Raw genomic sequence first — 24,067 nt, 5'->3', positions numbered from 1 at the left:
TTCATTTAATTTTTGTGTGTAAAGTAGGGTTCTAACTTCATTTTCATTTTCTGGTTTTTTTTTTTTGGCATGTGGATATCCAATTTTCCCAGCACATTTCTTTGAAGAGACTGTATTTTCTCACTGTCTCATTGTCTATTCTTGGTACCTTTGTCAAAGATCAATTGACCATATATACATATGTTTACTTCTGGGCTCTCTATTTTGTTCAATTGGTCTATATGCCTGTCATTATGACAGTATTTCTTTTAGTCAGACTCATGGAATTTATTTTTTAAGAGTCAGACTCATGGAAGCGGAGAGTACCGTAGTAGTTGCCAGAGTTTAGGTCTGAGAGAAATGAGGAATTGTTGTTCAATGGGTATAAAGTTTCACTTTTGCCAGATCATTAAGTTCTGGAGATCTGCTCTACAACATAGCATCATAGTTAACAACCTGGTATTGCAGAATTCAGAATCTGTTAGAGGGCAGGTCCCACCTTAAGTGTTCTTACCACAAAAACAAAACAAAGCAGAAACAAAAACAAAAGGACACCAGGAACCTTTTTTAGGGCTTGACTGTGTTGACTTGATTGTGGTGATAATATCACAGGTGTGTGCCTACGTCCAAACTCATCAAATTTTACAAATTAAACATGTGCCGTTCTTTGTATGTCAGTTATACATCAATAAAGCTGCTTTTTAAGAAAGGAAACCACTGAGTTGAAATGGTCAGCTTCTGTCTGCCTTAAGAAGCTAGACAAAGAGCAAATTAAACTCAAAGTAATAAGTAAAAAAGAACAAAATTCATTTAAATAGAAAATAGGAAAATGCATAAAGTCAACAAAAGCAAAAGTTAGCTCTTCTTGAATATTTAATAAAATTGAGAAATCTCTTCACTAGACTGACCAAGCAGAGAGAAAACACAAGTGAGCAACATCAGAAAAGAAAGGGGACATTACTCTTCATCCTAAAATGACAGACTTGACCTAGCTAGCCTCTGACATCCCTTCCAGCTCTAGTTCAACCTTCTCCCATGGCTCCCTGCAACTCTGTTTCCACTTGTGCTGAACCCACCAGGAAGGAATCCCCCAGTAGCTTCACCAGCTCTGCAAGAGTCACTCACTAGGCTTGAGATGAAGGGGGCCGGGGAAGGAGCCTCCAGTATGACTGTGACTTGGAATCCTCTGCAGGAAGAGCGGCCTCAGCAGATTGCTGACCCCTCCCTGGTTGGTAAATAGGACCCATTGGTAGTAAGAAGGTTTGGGATGGGGAGCATCGGAGAAGGGGCGTGGAACTACAGACAGAGCTGAGAGCCCTGCACCATAAGGAAATAGCTTCCTCCATGCCTCGGACCCCCTAGTGAGCAGGTTCCAGAACAGTCCTGGATGCCCAGGCTGCTCCCTAGCTGCTCTTTTGCCCACCTACCCCATTCCTGCAGCCTTTAGCTCCTCCAGCCCAAAGTAGGGCACTTCCATCTGCTAATGGATCAAGTCCTCTGGGACACCTAGCAGGAAACACTAGAAGCTCAGGCTGACACAGGCTGTGGTGGCAAATCCCTGGCTGTAACGGCACTCGATGAAAGGAGATCTCTATCCCTGGGGCCCCCAAATGCCTCTTATTACCAATTCCCCAGGGTCGGTTGGTCCCCACAGCAAGCCTCCTCTGAGAGGCCCAGTTGGGAACTGCTTGTCTAGACCCAGCTCAGGCTGAGGTGCCCAAGGTCAAGGCTTCAGTAGCCAGGCTCAGTCTGGGAAATAAGATGAGAAACCCAGGATAGTGACCCTGGTGACATGTAGGCCCCCTCTATAGCCAGGATATGGGACCCCAAGGGAGACTTGAGAAGGCAGCCTGCTTCTAACAGTTCTCGCTCAGAGAAAGACGTAGATCAGGAGCAGGGGCCATGAGGAGGCACCAAGGCCTGGATCAACAGGGGGCTTCTACTAAGTGTGAACCCTGTGGGTGCATCTGGGGAACCTCTTGTCAGTGTGCTGAGGGCAGGGAAGGGGGTTTGTACGAAGCATGTAGCCTTGTAGCTGTTGATCATAGCAAGTGATCCAAAAATGTATGGCTTGAGGATGGCCCGGTGGTCCCTTAGGCCTGTACTTCCCACCTGTTTCCACGTGAAGGCACTCCTGGAAAGTGGAGGCATTTACTCCTAGAAAGTGAAGGCATCAATGCGGTACACTGGGTTAAACAGACAAGTCTGCAGGTGGTTGGAGGAGAATGGCAGCAAGACTCCTGTCTTCAGTTTGTGCTGCTCTAATAGAACACTGCAGCCTGGGTGATTTATACAGAACAGAAATGCATTTTTCAAGGTGTCAGCAGGTGAGGGCTGCTGTCTGCTTCCCATATGGCACCTGTGGCTTTATCCTCCAGAAGGAAGAACACTGTGTCCTCATGTGGCAGATGGGTCAGAAGGGGCAAATTTGCCTCCTGAGTCCCTTCTGTAAGGTCACTAATCCCCATTCATGAGAGTGGCGCCCTCATGGCCTAATCACCTCCCAAAGTCCCCATCTCTTAATATTGTTGCATTGGGAGCTAAGTTTCAACATGAATTTTGGAGGGGACATCATCTTTCAAAACACAGCAGCTTCGAACAGCCCAGGCCCTTCCAGCCACCTTGGGAGCTGAGGAGCTTGGCATCCCCCATCCAGGAATATGAGAGTACAGCTCTGGACTGCAGGCCCCTCCTGCCCTGGCTCTGGCTCCACTCCAAGCCCAGCTCTTAACAAAGATACCTACTCCCTGGGTGGTGGCAGCAACAGTCACACAGAATGGGAGCTTGAATCTCCTGACCTCAGCAAGGCAGGTATCTATGAAGGCATCCAGGCTCTACCCTCTGTGGGGCTCCACACCGAGTGCTTTTCCCTCAGCTCTTTGAGGCCAGCCAGCACCACCAGGAACCTCTGGCACAGCTCACAAAAGAAAAAGGAAAGGCCAGGCATGCACACGGGGGCACACAAAAGTAGACACCTCCCACCAGGCCAGCAGGTGAGGGAGGGAGATGAGGCAGATCCACGGGCAAAGACGAGGAGCCAGTCCTGTGAAACGTCCCATAAGGTCAGGTCCTCCCCCTGGCCTCGGTGAGGGTTGAGACCAGAGGACTGGTCACTCTGGCCAGCACCACCCCAACCCCCACCAGCGTGGCAGCAATAAGGCCAGGTCTGAACCAAGCTGCTCTGAATGCACCTGGCAGAAAGTGGGGAATAATGAGGACTGAGTCACTTAGGACCAGCCAAGAGGCCACTCCTGGGCAGCTTAGTGCAATCAGCACCCTGTGTGAAATAATAACCATTTATACTGAGGACTCCCAGGGTGCCGGCCACTGTGCTCACCACGCTGCACACCTTATTTCAATTCGCCTTCATGGCAACCTGTGAGCAAGTCCCTGAGAGACTTAGGGAGGCCTGGCAGCTCTCAGGTTAAAAAACTCCTTATCCTTGCACATGTCAGGTCCAATTAGTCCACTCTCTGATTCAGCTGGTGGAGAGGAAGAGTGGATGTCAACTCAGATTGATGGTGCATTTGGGGATTGAAAAATACATGAGTAATTGGGCGCAGTGGCTCACGCCTGTAATCCCAGCACTTTGGGAGGCAGAATTGGGTGGATCACTTGAGGTCAGGAGTTCAAGACCAGCCTGGCCAACATGGTGAAACCCATCTCTATTAAAAATACAAAAATTAGCTGGGCATGGTGGTACACACCTGTAATCCCAGCTACTCAGGAGGCTGAGGCAGGAGAGTCGCTTGAACCCGGGAGGCAGAGATTGCACCACTGCACTGCAGCCTGGGCGACAGAGTGAGACTCTGTCTAAATGAATGAATGAACGTTTAAGTAAGAAGACATTTTTTTCTTTTTTTTTTTTTTTTGAGATAGAGTCTCACTCTGTCACCCAGGCTGGAGTGCAGTGGCACGATCTTGGCTCACTGTAAGCTACTCCTCCCAAGTTCACGCCAGTCTCCTGCCTCAGCCTCCCGAGTAGCTGAGACTACAGGTGCCCATCATGACGCCGGGCTAATTTCTTGTATTTTTAGTATAGACAGGGTTTCATCATGTTAACCAGGATAGTCTCAATCTCCTGACCTCATGATCCTCCCGCCTCAGCCTCCCAAAGTGCTGGAATTACAGGCGTGAGCCACCACGCCTGGCTGTAAGAAGACTTTTAATGAGAGCTCAATTTGGAAATAAACCAAATTTCCATCAGCAGGGGAATTGATAAACATTGTGGGATATCCACATAAATCCTAGTGAGTTATACTAAACAAAGAACTACAGGCATAGCAACAGGGATGACTGGCAAACGCAAAACATGTTGAGTGAGAGAAGCCGGACACAATGAGTGAAAAAGTCAACAAATTGTAAGTCAAAAAAATTTTTAAGAGGTTCAATGTAACAATTTTTTGACTGTATCATTCCATTTGTATGAAACTCTGGAAAAGACAAATCCATTGTGGGAGAAAGCTGATCAGTAGTCACCTGGGGCCAGGAGTGGGGAAACTGACTGGGATGGAACACAAGATAACGTTTTGGGTAATGGACATATTCCATATCGTGATTGTGGTGGTAGTTACACATGTATATAAATCAGAATTCATTGAACTGTACACTTACTCTCTTGTACACTTACTGTGCACTTGGAGTGAATGTGTGCTATTGTAAATAAATGGTACGTCCATGAAATTGACAAGAGGAACCACCAGAATGGTAGAAATAGGATGTATAACATTCAAACCAGCAGACGGGGGAAGGAAAAAATCAAACCAGAAAGCAGGAAAGGGGAGGAGAAAGACAAAGCATGGCAAACAGAAAACAAGTGTGTCTCAAGACTCAGGACTTGCTTTGAAACCCAGTGATGGTAAAATAAACAGAGAGGTTGGGGTGGAGAGTGAAAGGAGACCTGGGGCATGGCACAGTGTTTTCTGGTACCCAAGATGGAACTGAAAATCTACAGGCCCTTAGAGGCCTTGAGGTGCCTCCAGGAAATGCTGGCAGTGTTCAGGGACCCGAAGAGAGGGCGGGAGGACAAGGATGGCAGAAGGGCTGAGGCCAGAGGGAGGAAGGAAAAGCAAGAAGGGGCTTCAATGGTACCAACCTGAACTAGACGAAGCACAAGCAAGGGCCACCTGGACCCTCCTGTGGAAGCCTCAGCTGCCATGGTCCAGAGGAGCTCAGCGGGGGTGGTGGGATGAGAAAGATGCCCTGCAGTAGACCAAGCAGAGCTGGGCCAGGCATCAGGCGTTTAAAGCTCCCCAGGTGAATTCAATGTGCAGCCCAGGTGAGATCCACCACTCTGGGGTCAAAGGATAAGGAGCCACGAGGACTTGTGGACGCCAGCAAATCAGTCAGAGCCTCTCTCAAGAGCACCTGCCTGCCTCTCCCCACCCAGGTGGCCCCACTCTGGGTAGCTCCCCATCCCTTCTCTTCCTTACTCATATTTTCCTCCCCTTTGTCTCTTCCTCTTTCCCCAGCCTCGCCTCCTTTTACCACTTACTTTGCCAAAGCTCCCCACCTAGTGTTGGTAGACTTTTCAAACAGTGGCCTTTATTACATGTTTATACAGATGGTCCCCAACTGAATGGTTTGACTTACAATTTTTTGACTTTCCAATGGGTTTGTTGGATGTAACCCCATTGTAAGTCGAGAAGCAACTGTACATCTTTTTCAAAACCAAGACCTAAATCTTACTAAAGTAACTGGCTTTTTAACATAGTGACTCATTCACCGCTTAGTATTTCCTGTGCCTCAGCTTTCCTAATAGGAAAAAAAATCACTCCCCAGCCCCGAATTCTAGTGGTAAAGAACCTCCCTAACTCTCCCAGGACAGCCCCCTACAGACCACTGTCCTGCATGGAGAAAATTCCAGGACTCCTTTGTTGGGTGTCCCTGTGGGGTTTTACAGGACAGAGGTGCTAGGGAAAAATAGATTCCTGCAGGGTGATGCAGAGTGCCCTGCTTTCTGCTGTGCAAGAATAGTTCCATCTGAAATGAAGGACATTTCATTCAAACCCTCAGCTGATTACCACCACCAACGGAGCAATGTTAGCTGCATGGCCTGGGCTCGGAGAAGGCGGGGATTACCCATGCCCACCAGCCACCTGCCAGTATCTGAGGCCCCTCTCCCAGTGCTGCACCATCCAAGGAATGGAAAGGATACTTGCTTATTTTTTTTCTGCAGGAGATTCTTGTGAATGCCCAGAGATGCATCGAAGCAGCCAGGGGGCCTGATATTTGAACCAGCCTCTGTCCTCATATTCAGTTGAGGCTGTGGTCGCAGGGCTGCTAGGTTACACAACTCCAAGGGACAAATTTGCATCATCAGTTCATGTGAACAGCATCCGCTGAAGCTGTGCAGTGCACAACCTGTGCAGCCATGTGTGACAGGCTTGTGGCCCCTTTTTCTCTCACGAGGGGCTCTGACAAGTTGATGAATGATGTCCCTGCTCCTGTGTTTCTACCCACATTCAAGGGAAACCATGCTTGTTCTTCTGGACAAATCCCTCCAATTCCGTCACCTTCAGGACTTTGAAGCTTATTTCCAGCCATCTTAGACAAGGGTTGGGAATGAGGTAAAGACTCAGATCTCTCCTGAGGAGCAGGCATCAAACTGGCCAGGTTATCTTCGGCCCCTCCCCTGGCTTCTCACTCTGCATGGCTCCCAGAGTCTGGCCAATATCTGGGCCACAGCACTAGTCCAGCCTCCTGCTCCCTGCCCTCGATCTTGTCCCAGTGTCCTCCCAAACCTGATCTGAACACAAGTGGTATTGTCTATACTTCTGTGTGAGAAGGTCCCCGCCCACTCTGCACAAGCCTTGCTGGCCTTGGGGAACAGTCACTGGCCTCTACGACCCTGGGGCTGGTGATCACATAGCTGAAGCAGAGACCCTGATGTAAGCAACTTTTCATGTGTGTGTGCGCCTTTTTCTTGGGAGAGGGTCTGTGGTTTATATCAGCTCTTCAAAAAGTCCAAATGGGTTAAGAATCAATGAAAGCATTGCATGCTTTTTTTTGTGGTTGGTGGGTGATGATCCATCTCTTAGAATGTAGGTTCCCATTCATTTATCAAGTATTTATTGAGCACCTACCATGTATCAGCTGCTGCTCTAGGCACTGAGGATACAGCAGTGAACAAAACAGATGGTAGAATGACTTTCTAGGAGCCAGAGACAGCCTGAGGCTCTAACGGGCACTGAAGAAACAGTGCAGATGCTAAGTTGTGAACGCTGTGCGGCTCGAAGCTGGGAACCTGTGAAGGTTTTACTAACAAGTTATTGATGACAGCAGGCACAGCAGTGTTGATGACAATGGCCACAGCAGGAGCCAGATAAACTCCCGATAAACCTCTCACTGCTGAACCAAGAGGAGGAGCCGTGGCCTGTGACAGGCAGCCATGGTGAGGAGGCAGAGGAGAACTGAGATGCCCCCACCCCATGCCAGCCCAAATAACTGGCTCCCCCAGCCCTCGCAACTCATGCCAGCTGGAGGGCTGCAGGTCCCAGCCAGGCCAAGACACGGGCTGGGCTCCAGTCACCCTTCCCCCATCTGGGAGCCAGAACTACAGTCTTCTTCCCAGACTCAGGACAGGTGAGGCTTCCCAGCACAGGTGTCCCTGACAGCGTGTCTGTGTGAGAGAGCGAGGAGCAGGGGCACAGCCAAGTGGGAGCCCCTGGCACAGGGGGCAGAAGGAACAAAGGCTCAAGCGCTGCTGCAGGGTCCTGGGCGGCTCAGCACCAGGGGCATACGCTGCAGAGGCCGCGGCCAGAATGGATCTCCTCTTCACCAATCTGAGGGCTGCCCGCACTAGAGAGGTTCTAGATATTTGGAGAGTCCCTGGTGGGTCACGGGAAATGGAGAAGAGGGAGAGTGAGAAACAAAACTTGCCAAGACCCATTGGATGCATCTGGGAAAGAGGCAAGAGCCCAGGCGAGGCTCCCTCTGCACTGCCCATGCCTTGCCACCAACCCACCCCAGGAACTTGCCCCACACCCCCGCCCCGCATAAAGGTGCACATCCTCTCCCCTTGATGAACAGATGCCCCTTCTAGACACACCCATTGAGCTACTAGGAATGGTGAGAGTATATTTGCATGACGTGGCCACTACACACATGACCAGAGACTGTGGCCCAGGCTCGAAGAGTAAAGCCTGGGTAATTGGCAGGGAGACATGCACACATCTCCCACCTGGAGCAGCCAGAATGGGCCATCACCCCACAGGCTTTAGGGCTCTGGAAAGAGAAGGGTAATCTGGGAGGAGGCACGAGGAGGCCAGAAGGCAGACGGAGGGTTAGGATGATGGAGTCAGCGACATAGGCTGGCCACCCCCACTTGGCCCCTCGTTGTTCTTGATAGCAGTGCATCCAGGAGCTCAAGGTGGGGTTGGGGGTTGGGGCTTGGGCCGCTCTGCAGGAAGTGTGGGTGGATGCATCTCTGCTTTCTGTCTCAGTGTAAGGAGGACAGCTGGCTTCTCGATGCCCTCAGCCCCTGGGCTGAGAACCTGGGCCCTCTGAGGTGCTTCTGTGTCTGGGGTGGGCCCTGTGGCTCACCTGATTCTCTCCACACCCCGCTGTGAGATGAGTGCTGCTCTCTTCTGCCCTACATCCCCAAGAGCCCCTGGAGAGATCTACTGCCCATCTTCTCCAAAAAACACGCAAGGAGAGCCCTGCCCCAAGTCCAAGCTGCAATTCTGCAAGAGCTTTCCGGGGCCTGGGGCACCTCGAGGCAGGTCCTGGAGAGAAGGGAAGTAGACCCCGCACAGCGTCCCCATCGCTCCTCCCTCAATGAGCCCTGGCCACGAGCAGGGTGTCTCCTCTCTATCACAGTCCTCCGCCTCCTGCCTTGGTCAGCCCCCAGTCCTCTCCCGAGCCTGGTGCCGGTCCAGAGCCAGCTGGAGGGCATGCTTCAGGGTCTCCACATTGTTCAGAACATTGTATCGACTCAGGGCCACCAGCCGATCAAAGTCCTGGGGCTCGTAGGTGAAGTTCATCATGCCATAGGGGGTGTCTGGCCTGTTGATGACAAAGTCCCCAAAGGCCTTCTCCTCAGCTGTTTGTCGCTCCACACCTGTGGGTGGGGGAAGCAGAGAAGCCAGGCTGGAGCCCTCTGCAGAACTGGTTGGTACAGCCCAGAAGTCTTCCTTGTGCAGGACACCTGGATGGCTCCATTCAGGCCCTGCTTGGCCACATCTCAGCTCTCAAAGCCACCAGGAGAGGCTGGCCCCATGTGAACGCTGAGACCCAGGGAGCAGAGGGCCAGCTCAGGCCTACCAGGAGGCGCACTTAGCAACATTCTCCAGGGAACCCACCCTCAGAACAGCATCCCGTCACCATCCCAGGGCTCTGTGGGTCAGTCCCAGGCCTGGAGCTTCCCTTACCTGGGGCCAGGTGTGTGCGGAAGGTGTGGTTGACAAGGGGGAAGTGCAGCACGATGGGGGAGCGGGGGTCCTCAGTCTTGGCAAACAGATAGCACTCACGAGCCTCCTCCATGTCTTCAGGGCCCACCTCAATGCTAGGGAAGGGGATTCCTCGGTCCAGGCAGTACTTCTCTGTCATCTTCAAGACCTTAGCAGGAGCAAACCTCTGACTCTGCCTCTCCTCCACCCTGGCCACTCCCCGCTGCCCCGGACTCACACACACCCAGACTTCAATGCCAGCTCTGTTTCTGACTAGCTGAGTGACTTCAGGCAGGTGACAGCTCCTTTCTGAGCTGGTTTCTCATGTGTAAAATAAAAAATTTTTAAACTCCAGGCTGGGCATGGTGGCTCATGTCTGTAATCCCAGCACTTTGGGAGGCTGAGGCTGGCGGATCATGGGGTCAAGAGATCAAGACCACCCTGGCCAACATGGTGAAATCCTGTCTCTGCTAAAAATACAAAAATTAGCTGGGCATGGTGGTGTGTGCCTATAGTCCCAGCTATTCGAGAGGCTGAGGCAGGAGAATCATTTGAACCTAGGAGGCAGAGGTTGCAGTGAGCCAAGATCACACCACTGCACTCCAGCCTGGTGACAGAGCAAGACTTCGTCTCAAAAAAAAAAAGCTCCCCTATCTAGTGGGGTTGTGAAGATTAACAATAATCAGTAATGATCAACAATCAATCATCCACTGCCTCAACAGCATTCCTCCCCAGAAGCACCGTGGTCTTCCCTTCTCTCACCCCATCTGCTCTCTATCAGAGGCCGACGTCAGTTTCACAAGGTTGACACCCGACAATCACAGAAGGTTCATGTCAGAAGAGGCTTTGTCAATCCCCAATCAATCCCAGGCTCTCACTGGACCCAAGACAAGGAGGAGACCCAAGAAGGAAGGGCTGCTTGAGCAGCACCACCAGCACCCACATGGAAACGGGGGCCTCTGTCCACCACCCAGCAGAGTTGGAGGGACTTGCTGCAGGGCTTCAGCATCAGAGGGGACCCTTATGGCTCTGTTGTTACCGTGGTAACAAAGGGGCCACAGACTTGGGTCCAAGCTGGAGTGGGGAACTCTGTCATGAATGGGCAGAGTCTAGAACTGGGGGGTCTCCTATGGATGAGGTTAGAAGATTCCTGGGGACCCGCTTTGGCCTCCTCTTCCCACGCCCACCACCATCTCAGCAATTCTGCAACTGGGAGACCTGTGCTGCCAACAGCTTTCAAAAGGCAGCCCCTCACACACAGAGTAGAACCCGGGCCGTCCACAAAGGGCAACCCCCACACACCCAGCCAGTCTCCCTCACCAGAGCCTTCTCTCCCCTCCTCTCCTCCCTCACCCTCTCTGTCCACTCACTGAAGGTGCTCCCCACATCCCTGCCTCCAGCTCACCTCAAAAGGAGCTTCCAAGGAATAGTCAAAGGACAGAATGAGGTCCACGGCTCTCTGAGGTCGCAGAGCCAGTGGGAACGGAGAGTTGATGGCAAAGCCTCCGTCCACCAGGTACAGGCAGTCCCGCATCGGGGTGAGCTGGTTGGGGAAGGCGTCTGGGTGTGTGTCTGCAAGGAACCCATGTGTATGCACGGGGACGAATGCAGTTGCTCTTGCTAGCAACCCCTTCTGTATTTGCATTCACACTTGCCTTTTCTCTGTAGAGTTCTGACAGCCAGGGAGTGTCCCACCCCAAGCCCTCGGCCCCGCCTTCCAACTTCCAGCAGTACTTAGAGTCGCTCCGCATCAGCCCATAGGCAGCAGGAGACCACACCTCAATCCCCAGCCCAAAGCCAGCACTGGCCCCAGTGAACCAGAGACGCAGGCAGGAAGGGAAGCCCCCCATCTCCCACCCAGGGCAGCACTCACCTTTCCAGGCCACGAACTCTCTGCCAGCCACATAGTCCTTGTGCAAGCAGAGACCCCGGGTGAAGTTAAAGCTTTGGGCAGAAGTGAGGCGGGAGGTGAATATGTCCAGCACAGCCTGGGAGAAGGGCCCCTGCGGGGTAAGGAGTCTTGTTCGCAGCCTCGATGGGTTGTGCGGCTGAGGCTTCTGGCAGTTATCTAGACGGGGTGGGACAGCGCACTAGAGAGAGAAGTGGCATCCTCCTTTGCCCAGTGGTCCTTATAGTTCAGGGGTGCCCTTCCTCAACACTGAGCCCTCCCCACATCCCTCCTCCTCCCCGACCCCACTTCCCAGGCCTCTGACTGATGCTTCATCGAACCACTTTGAAACGACTTTTTCTTTTGTATCTTCTATGTTTTGTAAACTGCCTATAACATTGTATTTACTAAATAGTAATTTATCTTCCACCCTTTCAAAAATAAAGTTTGAGTCTACAGCTACCAATCAGAACTTCGTCCATGAAACAGTGACTGAGCAGTTACTATGCCCGGCACTGCGCTAGGCACGAGGGCTGTGAAGGTGAACGGGGCCTGCGCTGGCCCTCCCAAGTGCACGGCCTACTTGTGGGGAAAGTCACATAAAGAGAGAATAGATGATGACAAAGCCCCGGGGTAAGGATGACAAGGATGTGCACATGGCTAGAAGGACGGGCATGGTGGTAAGATTCTCAGGCAGGCCGCCGGGGCGCTTGCGGGGCGGAGGACGTCGCGAGCGCCGGGGTCGACAAAGCGCGGCTCAGTGCCGTGTACTCCCCAGCACGTTTGGAGGCCGAGACGGCGTGGATCACATGGTCAGGACGATCGAGACCATCCTGGGCTAACATTGGTGAAACCCCGTCTCTACTAAACACAAAAACAAAATTAGCCGGTGTGTGTGGCAGGCGCCTCTGAGTCCCGGCTACTCGGGAGGCTGAGGCAGCGAGAATGGCGAATGAACGCCTGTGAGCGGAGCTTGGAGTGAGCCAACATCGCCGCCACCAGCACTCCAGCCCTGGCGACACGACCGAGACTCCGGTCTCAAAAAAAAAAAAAAAAAAAAAAAAAAAGATCTCAGGGCATGTGGAGGGATGAGTGCAATGGCAAAAAGGGATGTCTGCAAAAGACATCTTGAGCTGAACTGAAGAACAGGGGAAAAGTTATCCAGGGGAGAAAGGCGTGCGGGAAAGTGCTGCTTTGCACCATGGGCTCCCATGAGCCCATTAAGGACCAGACTGAAGAGGAGCCCACTCAAGAGGGGTGGACAGAGTATCAACCGCGTACCCATGTCCCTGCACCAAGTGGACCTTAAATGGATCCCAGAAACAGATAACTCAAAGTGTGGCTTGGATCACACCTTGGAACATCTTTATAGAGACCCTAGAGGCGTTAGAGGTCTATTTGCCTCAGGACCTTTCGCCCGAATCCAGTGGGACAGCCAAGTCCTTCTCTGTCCCGTCCCTCATTCTTTGTGTCTCTACCAGGGCCCCGTTGCTGGAATGTGGTGTGGGAGGGGCTCGGGGTCACTACCCTCACCTGTGATATTCACACTGCCTCTGTACCGCTCCAGGAAGCTGAGGCCCGAGCCCGCAGTCTTTAGGAAGATCTCATCCAGGCTGGTGGCAAAGGCGCTGCCCCACACACCTAAGGAGACAGGCAGTGCCCCACCCCATGTCAGTCAGGGCCTGGCCCCGGCACCTGCCTGTCCCCAGCCCTCCAGCCTCGAGTCACCTTGCAGGTAGCAGATCCGGGGCTCGGGCTGGAGCTGCAGCAATCGTCCCATGAAAAGCTCTGAGCCAAAGAGCTCGGTGGGAACATAAGCCCCGTACTTGGGGAAGCCGACCTCGTAGGGCGTGAACTCGCACCACTCTAGGGGCCCGAGTAAAGGGAAAGTCACCAGGGGCTTCCCACCACAGTGCTTGTGCCCAAGCAGGAATCTTAGCCTTGCCAACGACAGGAAGCAGCAGCCCCGCTGTGCTCCAAGGTGCCTGTGTGCAACCACCACCTCTGGGCACCCTGATCACCCCGTTCTCTCACCCCCTCCTCCCCACCTCCTCTACCTCCTTCCTTCATCACCACACCCAGGCACCTGCAAAATCTTCCCCACTCATGTTGGTGCGGACGTTGACGCTGGTGTAAATGGGGTAAGGGTTCTGACCCTGGCGGACCGCCTCCTGTTGGTCAGACAGCTTGGCAGGGTTCTCCTGGGCAGGAAAGAAGGGAGGCAGCTTGGCCCTTCGGGAGTTCCTTTCCCATCCCTGTGACCTGGGGTCGGCACCCTGCAGGGTGTGGCATGCCCACAAGAGAGGCTTTGGTTCGCCAAGGCCAGCGCTCTAAGGACAGCTCTCTGAGGGACAGGTTTCAGGCCGCAGCCAAGGGGAGCCCACTGTGGGTCTGTATAATTCCAGGGACTATGGGAACACCCTCCCTCCTTCTTTACTACTCAAAATAGTGTATCAGAACACCAGGAAGTCAGGGTGATGTTGCTAAAGGAATGCTTGAAAAGCCAGTCCAATTTCTTTAAAAAATAAATTACTAAGAAATGTAGATTATTTACTGAGAAATGAGAAATCACTTGTGATATCCATCCACACCTGATCGCCACACACGGGGTGGTGGGAAGCAGTTCCGCGTCTTACCGCCTGGAACTGCAGCTGGGTCTGAAGTGCCAGGAGCAGCCAGGTAGAGTGAGTTACGGCCGAATTGGCCGAGGAGTGGGTGTGGTGCTGGGCCTCACATCCAGGTGTGGACTGAAATCTCTTTCAAAAAATCCTGAGACCAACTAAAATCAGTATCTCTGGAAGGGGGGCCCAGCCATGGGTGTGTTTGCAAAGCTGTGCCGGTGATTCTAATATGCAGCCAGAGCTGAGCACTGTGACCAGCCTCCTGCTCCCCAAGGTTAGGAGCCTAGGGAGGCAAAGTGGTGCCAGCCACCTGAAGTCTTACTCGCTGGCCCAGGGAGCTGAGACGTCAGAAACAGCTTTGTAAACAGATCTGAGCCTGAAGGATGAGGCAGAAGCAAGGGCGGGTGGAAGGAGTGAGAGGAGCCGTGGTATTTCCTTATTTCCTTCTGGCTCTTCTCTCACCTCCTGGTACAGGAAATACTCCACAAGGAGGCCCCAGAGGTTGACGAGGGACATGCTGTGGCCACTGCGCTCCCGGACCCCCAGTTCCTGAATGTAGTACTGTAGCCGCTCCGTGGACAAAGCTCCCATCTTACTGCTGCAGACGTGAACCTGGGCACGCTCAATGGGGCCCTGCAAGGCCACCTGGGACCAGGCTGGGTCCCTGTAGAGTGTGGAGATGCACCTGCGGATGGGGGTTGTGCCTGAGTCAGAGGCAGGAGAGCACAGCCATGGGAGAGAGGGGTGCAGAGTCTGTGAGTGGCCCTCCACCCCCATTACTTGCCCATGCTGCCCTGCAAGCAACCCCACTCAAAGGGGTGCTTGGGACTCAAGCCTCTTCCTGCCCCTCCTAATCCCCTTGGAGGCAGGATCCCAGCCCCTCAGGGACTCCTGCAGATCACCAGGTCACAACCCCACCCTCTGTGGGGTCTCCTTTACCCTGTGCCCTGCCCCCACCTCACCAGGTGGACCCAGAGACCCCACTCAGGTAGGTCACAGTGTCTAGCAGGCCGAGCTCCTGCAACCCTGCCAGGCTGCCGTACAGAGAAGACATGGCTCGGGTTCCACCCCCGGAACCCAACACAGCCACTACAGGAACCTGGGTACAATAGTAACAAGGAAAACGGCTCCGACTACTACCGTCATTTACATATTACATGTAATGCCTATACATGTCGGACATTATTCTAAGAGCCTTACACGTATTATCTCATTGAATCCTCACAGCAACCCAGTGAGAACCCCATTTTCCAGATGAGGAAACTGAGGCACGGGATGGTTAAATAATGTGCCCACGATCATACAGTTATTACGTGATGAGCTCTCACACCTAAGCTGTATGGCTCCAGAGATAGCCCTTCACCATTCGACCTGCAAGATATAGACCTGGAAGGTACATCTGATTCCCCAAATCAGCTACGGCAGGTTCCTCTCAACTGTGGCACTCTTGATATTCCTGACCAGGTAGCTCTTTGCTGGTGGGGACTGTCCTGTGTGTTGTAGGACGTTTAGCAGCATTTCTGGCCGCCTCTACCCGGTAGAAGCCAGCAGCCTCCCTCCACCTCCCCTTTCCCCAGCAGCAACAATGAAATCCATCTCTACACATGGACAAATGTCCCCAGGGGTGCGGTGAGGAGGAACTAAATTGTGCCCCGTTGAGCACCACTGAGCTAAAGTGACAAAGGCCAGCAAGCAGCCTAGACCTGCCCCCAGACACCAAAGGGGCCCCGAGGTTTTAAGGTCTCCTCAGGGTCGGAGGTGCCTGAGCGGTCAGAGTCAATGCTTTTGGCTGCTTAGCTTTACCCACTAAGACTTGGCTCATTCCATTCTGGATTTTTGGCTCTTTTCCCTGTTCTCTTTTCTTCTCTTGTCTTGAAAAAAATGTTCCCTGGCCACTGCTCATGGAAGGCGCTGTTGCTTCAGAGTGCTGGATGAGACAGAGCAGACACCTAGCAGAGCGGGCACCTAGCACAGAGCGGGCACACATATTGCCCGAATGAACGAGCGCTGGGCCACAGTGACAGCGTCTCCTGAGGACTCAGGCAGCCAGGAGGAAGCCGGCAGCCTGTTCCTGACCCCCTGTAAGTCCCTCTCTCAGCACTCCTTTCCTTCTGCCTCCCAGCCACAGGCTGGCTGTCTCTAAACCCAGAGGATCCCAGGGACCCCCAAGCTGCACATCCCTTTGATCATGTTACGGACTCAACTGTCCCCCTCCAAATTCCTGTGTTGGAGCCCTAACCCCCAACATGACAGTATTTGGGAATAGGGCCTACAAGGAGGTGATAAAGGTGAAGTGGGTAAGGGCCTTCAACTGACAGGACTGGGGTCCTTAGAAGAGGAGGAGGAGACCCCAAGGCGTACACTCTGCACACACGCACAGAGGAAGGGCCACGTGAGGACACGGCGAGACAGCTCCACTAGGAAGAGGAGAGGGGCCCGAGCAGAAACCAGCCCTGATGATGGCACCTTCGTCTTGGACTTCCAGCCTCCAGAACGGAGAGAAAAGTCATTTCTGTCATTTAAGCCACCTGGTCTGTGGGGTTTTGTTACGGCAGTCCATGCAGACCAAGACATCCAGCCTTGGCCAGGGCTGTTCGGCCCTCATCCCATACGGGGTCCTGGCTCTGCTGATGGTGTCCATCAGCTCAGGCAAACAGGCCAACCTCCTCTGGCCTCTCTTAGCCATGCTGGTCCTCTCAAGGGAAGAGGCTTGATTTGGTCCTAGCAGCTCTGGGGTCCAGCTCCTCCTCCATTCCGTACCTGGCCACTGTTGGGAGCCTCGCTCAATCCCAGCACCTGCTGCAGGGCCTTGGCCACGACCTGCTTCCTCCTGTCCAGAAACTCCTGCTCCCCGTCGCAGAGGTCAAAGCCAAGGCGTAGGTCTAGGTCCCCGGAGCTGCCTCACGTGGGGCGGGGGCGGGGGGATTCTGGGTGACTGTCCGGTGGAGGAGAGCCCTGGGCCCAGCCCGGCTCTTTCACAGGAGCAGGTCCAAGGGATCCGCCCACCAGCACCAGAACCGGGGAGGGAAAGGTGTCACCCCCACCCCACAGCCTGAGCTTCTTGGGCAAGAGAGTGGAGCACGTTGCGGTGTGTCCCCACACTTCTAGCCCAGCCCCAAGAGGCCTTCTGCCTGGAGTCCCACTCACCTCATTTCCACCTTCACACTCAGAGCCACCTCCTGGCCCTGAAAGACACAGCAGCCCCAACCCTGAGCTCTCTGAGCAGGATTCTCCCAGGGACGTGGCTCCCCCACCTGCAGCCCCTGTGGCCATCACTGGCCCGACGCGGACATCCTCACTGAGCTCTGGGCTGACCTGATCCAGCCACCCTCTTGGGTCCCTCCTCCAGACCTCTCTTGGTGGTCACAGAGAGCAGGCAGGGGTCCTTCGGGCACCCAGACAGAGCCTTACCTCCCCCAGGGCCACAGAACACTGTTCCTCCTGGCCTAGGGGCAGAGAGGAGAGCAGGACGCCCCCCTGGCCCAGCTTGCTGGTCTGAGCCTCCAGCTCCGCGCTGGGGTCGCTCTGCGGAGAAGAAAACACCCAAGAAGCTCTCCAGCGGGGAAGAAAAGGCCCAACGTGGCCCTGGAACGCCAGTCTGGGCTGAGTTGGATCTACTGACCGTCCTGGCGGCACACTCACCTGCACAGCTGAGAGCTGCTCCATCAGCTCCACGTGTAGCCTGGAGCTCAGCACTGGGCTCACGTGGAAGATAAAGGTGGGTTGGAGGCCTGGCTCTGTGGGAGGCTGCAGGGGCAAGAGCTGTGGCTTCTCGTAGGCCCCAGGCACTGTCAGCAGGAGCTGCCGAGAGCCTGAGAGCAGAAGGCCCAGGTGGGTGTGCAGGTGAGGGGGTGGGTCTGTGTCTGTGCAGCTTATGCCAGCAGCACCCCAACAGCAACTCCTCCCTTCTCTTCCCCTAGGAAATGCCAACTCCTATCGCCCCGCTCTTTCTCGAACACTGCTCACAGAGAAAGCCTCCGGAAGGACTCAGGTCCTCTAGCCCGCCCTGGTCAGAACTGGAACTCGGGGAAGGGTGGGAAGCACACAAATGCCTGGAGGGGAAGGCAGGGAATGGGGAGGGAGAGGGGCCCTGCCCAGAGCCTGTGGGGCTGATGATTTGAGCTGCTTTTATGTTTATGATAAGAATGAGCAGGCCGGGCATGGTGGCTCACTCCTGTAATCCCAGCACTTTGGGAGGCCGAGGCAGGCGGATCATGAGGTCAAGAGATCGAGACCATCCTGGTGAATATGGTGAAATCCCGTCTCTACTAAAAATACAAAAAATTAGCCGGGCATGGTGGCAGGCACCTGTAGTCCCAGCTTCTCGGGAGGCTGAGGCAGGAGAATGGCGTGAACCCGGGAGGTGGAGCTTGCAGTGAGCTGAGATTGCGTCACTGCACTCCAGCCTGGGCGACAGAGCGAGATTCTGTCTCAAAAAAAAAGAACGAGCAGTTTTCAGGCGGTGGTTTCCCCCTTGCCCCACTTCAGGCTCTTTGCTCATTGTGTTGGAGGTTTGTGGCCCGAGAGAGTTGTTCTGGCCTTTGTTTCCAAGTGTAGAACGCTGGGAGAGGAAGGTTTGTAGAGGTGGGAGGAGGAAGAATGGGATGCGTGGATACAGAGAGATGCACGTCCTGGAGAAGCGACAGAGGGCAAGCCCAGACTGGAAGGTGAGGCCCAGGCTGGAAGGTGAGGCCCAGGCTGGGAGGAGTGAGGGGGCAGGCTTGTAGGCTTCAGACCTCCCTGCCCAGCTTCCCAGCAGCTTTCTGGGAAGGAGGCCAGACCCCAGAGAGAAATGACTGCACATGGCATCCAGGCAGAGGGGGCCACAGACAGCCTCCCAGGAGTCCCAGCCCCTAACACAACATGGAAGAACTAGAGACATAAAGTATGCGAGGACAGCAGACACTGAGGGATCAGAGGAGTCCCTGCCCTGCAGCCTCTCCTTGCACTTGATGAGGCGCAGAGACTCGACATGACCAAGTGTGGGAAGGGAATTCAAGAATATAAGGAAAGTGATATTTTATTCATGCCAAGGCCTATGGACTGAGATGGAGACGTGCTATTCATAAGAAGCCGTATAATCCGTGGTTGAGAGAACCGGAGTGTCACTGACCTGGGTTTGACCCTGGCTCTACTACTTACTGGCTGTGTGCCCATGAGCAAATGTCTTCTTTGGGCCTCAGCCTCATGAATTAGAGGATATTCTAATTGTGCCTGCTTTACAAGGTTGTTAGGAGGATTATAAGACACATTAAAATGCTTAGCCCAGGGCCTGCCTCAGAGTGAGCGCTCAGAGTTCCCTGGGCAGGACTCATCCTGCAGGCTCAGGCTGTCAGCACTGGAATGGGCCTTCACTGTCACACAGCCACCACTGCTGTCCCACATCTGGACTCCCCTGGCTGGGTGGCTGCCCTCTGTGGTACTGGGTTTGACAGCCCCCGTTCTTCATTTCCCCTGTATTCTCACTGCCGTGTGATTTTAGCTCCTCCTACTAAAGAGGTCAACTATATTCCCTACCCTCCAGCTTTGAGTTCAACCCTGTTTGGGCCAATAACATGTTAGGTAGCAGCCAGGATGTGACCAGGCTTAACAAGCCTTTGTTCAGTTGGGCTTGCTCTCTTGGGCCTCTGCTGATGCCTTGAGAACATGCCCAGGCTAATGGGCTTGTCACAGGAGGCAGAGGAGAGACACATGGCACAGGGCTGGGCCACCCCCCGCCAAGCCCAGCCCGGCCTGGCTGACCACCGGGTGTGTGAGCCAAATAAACGCTGCTTGTATGCCACTGAGATCATGTGGGTGTGTGTTGTAGAGCAATAGTTGGGCGGATACAACCTCTTTGCTCGAATACTTCCAGGGACAGGTCGTTCACTGCCTCCCGGGGCTTCCATCCCATGTGAGTTAGTCAGCTTTGAGCAATGGAAACTGTAAGAGCTTCCTGACCCAGACCCACCTCCTTGACATCAGTAGTCCCAACCCCAGCAGAGAAGGCAAAAGAACCAAGGCCGCTGAGCAGACTCACCGTACTCTTCCCGTGGGGCTGTCCCATCTCCCCGGAGTGTGCCCTGGATTCTTAGACAGGGGTGAGCCTGAGGAAAGCAGAGGCCTGTGGGAGCCAGGCAGCCCAGGGCCCCAGCCAGGATGGAGGGAGGGAGGAGTTCCTGGAGCAGGGTCTAGGAAACAGCCCTCCCAGGACCTGGGCCTCATGGGTAGGAGTCTTTTGCAGCAGCCCCAGGTTATACCCAGCCCCTCTCCCCAGACTCAGAGGAAGTGGGCACTGGTGGGAAAGGGGGAGGAGTTGAGGGGCCATGAGAGTGGCTGCTCCAGTGATCTTAGCAGCCAGAGGCCCAAGTAAGTAACATGCTGTGTGGGAGTAGGAGGCTGGGGTCCTGGGCTGTCCACCAAGTGCCTGGCAGCTTCTTGTCCTTCCCCTACGGAGGTGCCTCCCTAGCATGCCTCCCCTCTGAGGAGGGATTGGGTGTCCTTCAGAGACAAGTGGGCCTGATGGGCCCCATCACAGGCTCCTCACTGGCCCCCTCCCAGAACACCGCCAAGCTCGCCTTCCCCACTCACCACCAGAACCCCGTTGGTGATGGTTTCAGATGCAGGCACCTGGCTGCAAAGGATGAGGAATACATGGGGAATGCATCTGGCCCCATCGTGATGCCTCTACAATCATAATGTGAGTGAAGCAGCGGGCAGAGCCTGGGGAGCACAGCATGGTTTGGGGTGGGGCGAGCCTGCCGTCCAACATGCAGATGGGTGTCAAGACCAGGCCATCGCCTCCAGGCCAGGCCTGCAAGGCCAGTGCAAGACATGGTGACTGGCACCTAGGAGCTGCCGTGACTCAAATCTCTGAGTCTCCGAGGGCGCTGGCTCTGCCAGAACTCACCTCTTCTCCAGAGCAAATTCCACCTGCAGCTCTTGTGAATCCTACATGGAGGGGGAGGGAGCACCAGTTTTTTCAAGGCTCCAAAAGCCTCCAGAGCTGTTCCTGCCTGCCAGCCCTGCTCGGCTCCAGGAACTAGAAGGGGAGACTGGCATTGTGGCTTGTCATGGACATAGGAGGGGCAGTGGTATCTCCATGGAGAGCCTCATTTATTCCAAAATATGTGTCAGGGGCTGTTCTAGACATTGAGAATCCAGCTGTGACTGAGGCAACACACAGCCCTCAAGGAGCTCATATTTTGGTTTCACGCAAGGAAGATGTATTGGAGGGAAACCTTTATAGGGTCAGGGCTATGGGATGGAGGACGGTCTGCCTTGGAGGCTTGGCCTGTGCTGACCAGAGCCCCCTCTTCGGTGGCCCTGTGCTGGGCCTCCCCTCCTCCAGTTGGGCTCTCCACCAGCACTGGTGGGCTCACCTGGTGGTTGAGTGGGAAGGTGTGTCTGTGAGGTTGGCCACACTTGAGGCTCCTCAGGTCAAACAGGAGCAGGGAGAGCTGGTCGCTGTCCAGGATGTCCTTGTCATAGAGAGTGAGCTCCAGAACATTCTGAGGACAGGGCAGGCAGGAGGTCGGAGCCTGAGGTAGGACAGGAGGGCAGCTGCCTGAAGATTACCCTTCCTTCCGCAGTGTGGCCCCTGGCTGGCCCTCACCTTCACAGCACCATGGATCTGGTAGTGGAAAGTCTCATTCCACTCGGGGTCACTGCAGTTGGCCACTGTCCTAGTCTGGGCAGGGCTGGGGGATGCCGTGGGCAGCCACAGTTGCACGTAGCAGTCGGCTTTGGACACTGCAGGTAGGACAGGGGAGGGGCCGGGGCCTCAAGCTCTCATTGCTGAAAAGGTTTGCTGGGGGAGGCTAGGGCGGAAGGGGAAGGAGCAGAGTGGCGAGGAGGGGAAGCCGCCCTTGTGGCGTGGTGGGGTGAGGAGGTGGAGGGAGGCCTTTGATGCCTTTCACTCCGTCTTGATTCCACACACCTCCCGTTCACCTGAACAGAAATCCCGCAGCAGCCAGTTGGAAAGATCCCATGGCAGCACAGACCATTAACTCCAGCTACTGCATGATTCAGGCAGTAAATCCCCTCCCTGTGTGGGCGCTGGCATGGAAAGCTCCCTGAGAGCACGTGCTGACTTGTAGCCACAGCGGGCCTCACACCCTCACCCAGGGCGGCACTCCCAGGCACAGGGAGGAGGCCGAGTCTGCACAGCTGTCCCCTCCAGCCCTGCCTGCCCTCACCTCCATGGTCAGCACCAGTCCCTCCACCTACTCTGTCCGGAGCCATGAGGCCCGGAATTAGCCGACGGTCTTGATCTCCGCAAAGCGGAGACAAAGGCGCCATTCCCGGGTTCTTTATTTATAACCTTCCCGCGCGCGCCCCAAAGCTTTCCCGCGCGCACCAAGTTCTCCCCCAGCGCGCGCCTAAGTTTCTCCCGCGCCGCCAAAACGTCCCGGTGCGGCCCAACCTTTCCCCCCGCGCGCGCCCAACCTTTCCCGCGACGCGCGCAACATTTTCCGCCCAGGAAGATATGCAGCCCCAGGCGCAAGGGCGATCCCCGCGCCCGGAAAAAGTACAAAACCCACGGCCATGCGCGATTGTATTGAGAGACCGGCCCCTAATCACCGCCCCTGCCCAACCTCTTCCCCTGCCAGCCCCTATATAGAGGCATGACCAATACACTCCAATAAACGAGAACTTTGACAGGCCGTTGTCTGCCTCCGCATTTCTGTGTTTCTTGTCCTCCTCCATTTCCCACTCCCCTTCCAAGGCCCGTTCGACGTCCTGCAGTCGGGACACTACTCCACAGCACAACACGCTCACACACACACCACCACTCTTGCACCTCCCCACCGCACCCATGGTGTACGTACTCTCACCATTGGCCACTCACATAACATACGGAACACACACATGCATTCAGTCACCACGGCCCACTCACTGTCATGTTGTGCACACATACAACACACACACTATAACTCACGCACTTCACCCTTTCACACCTCACTTGCAACTACCGCACCACACTTGCACACATATAGTACACATACTGTGCTCCCACACTCCGCACTCACACTTTACATTACACACATCGCCCACACCACATGGAACCATGTACCACACTTGCACTCACACTTGCACCAGCAGGCATACACACATGTAATACCACGTATACACATACACACACTATACACACACTGCACACATGATACAACACATACACTCATTCGTACCACCCCGTGATAACTCTCCTACACACACCCAACACAGTCTCTCTCTCTGTCTTGGCCGCCTGAGCTAGCTCTGAGAAGCCCAGGAAAGCAGGAGTAAGGGTGGAGATGGTCACTCCGCAGGTCTGTACCCCCGTGTTGTGGCCCTCCCCAGCACTTCACCTGAGGCATAGTAGGGTGGGTTTCCCGGCTGCAACAACAGAACTCCAGGACTCACAGTGTGAGCCGGTCCCTCCCTCCCATTGTCCCCCTCCGCCCCCCATCACGACAGCCACCCTGGCATAGGCCACGATGTCTCTGTGCGGCGGGAGCAGGGAGACCTGGCGGGGCCCGGCAATTGGAATTCAACACCTCGGATCGTCTGCTCCTGGAACCACCGGTTCTGGGTTCAAATCTGAATCTCAGCACGGACTCTCTGAACCTAATCATGCTGTCGTGGCACCCACACACCTGCGGCTCCCCTCCAGACCCCTCGCCGCCCCCCACATGCTAGCTTGAGCGCTGTGAGAGCTCGCTAATGTTGTGCTGAGGCGAATTAAATATTAAAAGAAAAAACGGCGACACCCCTCCCCCCTCGCTTGCCTCCCCCTGGACAGAGGCTCAAGACCGCCTAGGAGGCAGCCACAGGTAGCGGAAGCCAAGAGTCACCGGCCAGTACCGGTCGATGAGTACCGAGGCCAATACCACTGGCTCAGCCCCGAGAGAGCATCAGCATGCCGCCTGCTGGGAGGGAAACCCCCCCCTCCACAACCCCTACCAGTGCCATAGACTCCACAGCCAGCTCGCGCATCCCCTTCGCGAAAGCCAACCCCCACCCCCAAGACACGTGTCAGGTGAACTAACCCCCTCCATTTCCTAAAAATCGAGGAGCTTATTTTCAAGGTTAATTTAAGCTCTGGCCAGGTCACTAGAATAAACCAGTCCCACCCCAACCCAAAACCCAGGCTGAGTTCCTCTCCCAGTCCTCACAGGGCACTGTAGCCCAGGACTGCCCCCCAGTCCAGGTTTTCGCCAGGGTAATCT

The 24,067-nt window shown here is 54.6% G+C and overlaps 1 protein-coding gene across 1 annotated transcript; it reads right to left on the bottom strand.

Annotated features, from left to right (window-relative positions):
- Positions 1 to 8,035: 8,035 nt before the first annotated feature.
- PLA2G4F (phospholipase A2 group IVF) lies at positions 8,036 to 22,157 on the bottom strand. The gene is made up of 19 exons (XM_017855684.1): positions 22,055 to 22,157; positions 21,472 to 21,638; positions 21,239 to 21,367; positions 20,767 to 20,807; positions 20,448 to 20,490; positions 19,897 to 19,963; positions 17,520 to 17,689; positions 17,289 to 17,402; positions 17,025 to 17,062; positions 16,638 to 16,773; positions 14,840 to 14,976; positions 14,340 to 14,562; positions 13,343 to 13,457; positions 12,985 to 13,122; positions 12,790 to 12,897; positions 11,242 to 11,436; positions 10,774 to 10,940; positions 9,351 to 9,537; positions 8,036 to 9,040 (listed from the first exon to the last, which is right to left on the bottom strand). Exons 1-19 carry the CDS (start codon positions 22,155 to 22,157, stop codon positions 8,820 to 8,822), a joined length of 2,499 nt encoding a protein of 832 aa, XP_017711173.1. The 3' UTR covers positions 8,036 to 8,819.
- Positions 22,158 to 24,067: the final 1,910 nt, after the last annotated feature.

This window comes from Rhinopithecus bieti, unplaced genomic scaffold (genome assembly GCF_001698545.2).
Source record: "Rhinopithecus bieti isolate Rb0 unplaced genomic scaffold, ASM169854v2 scaffold_495, whole genome shotgun sequence".
NCBI lineage: Eukaryota > Metazoa > Chordata > Mammalia > Primates > Cercopithecidae > Rhinopithecus > Rhinopithecus bieti.
Note: the sequence above shows the minus strand (reverse complement) of the source record. Positions and strands in the feature narration are given on the sequence as shown.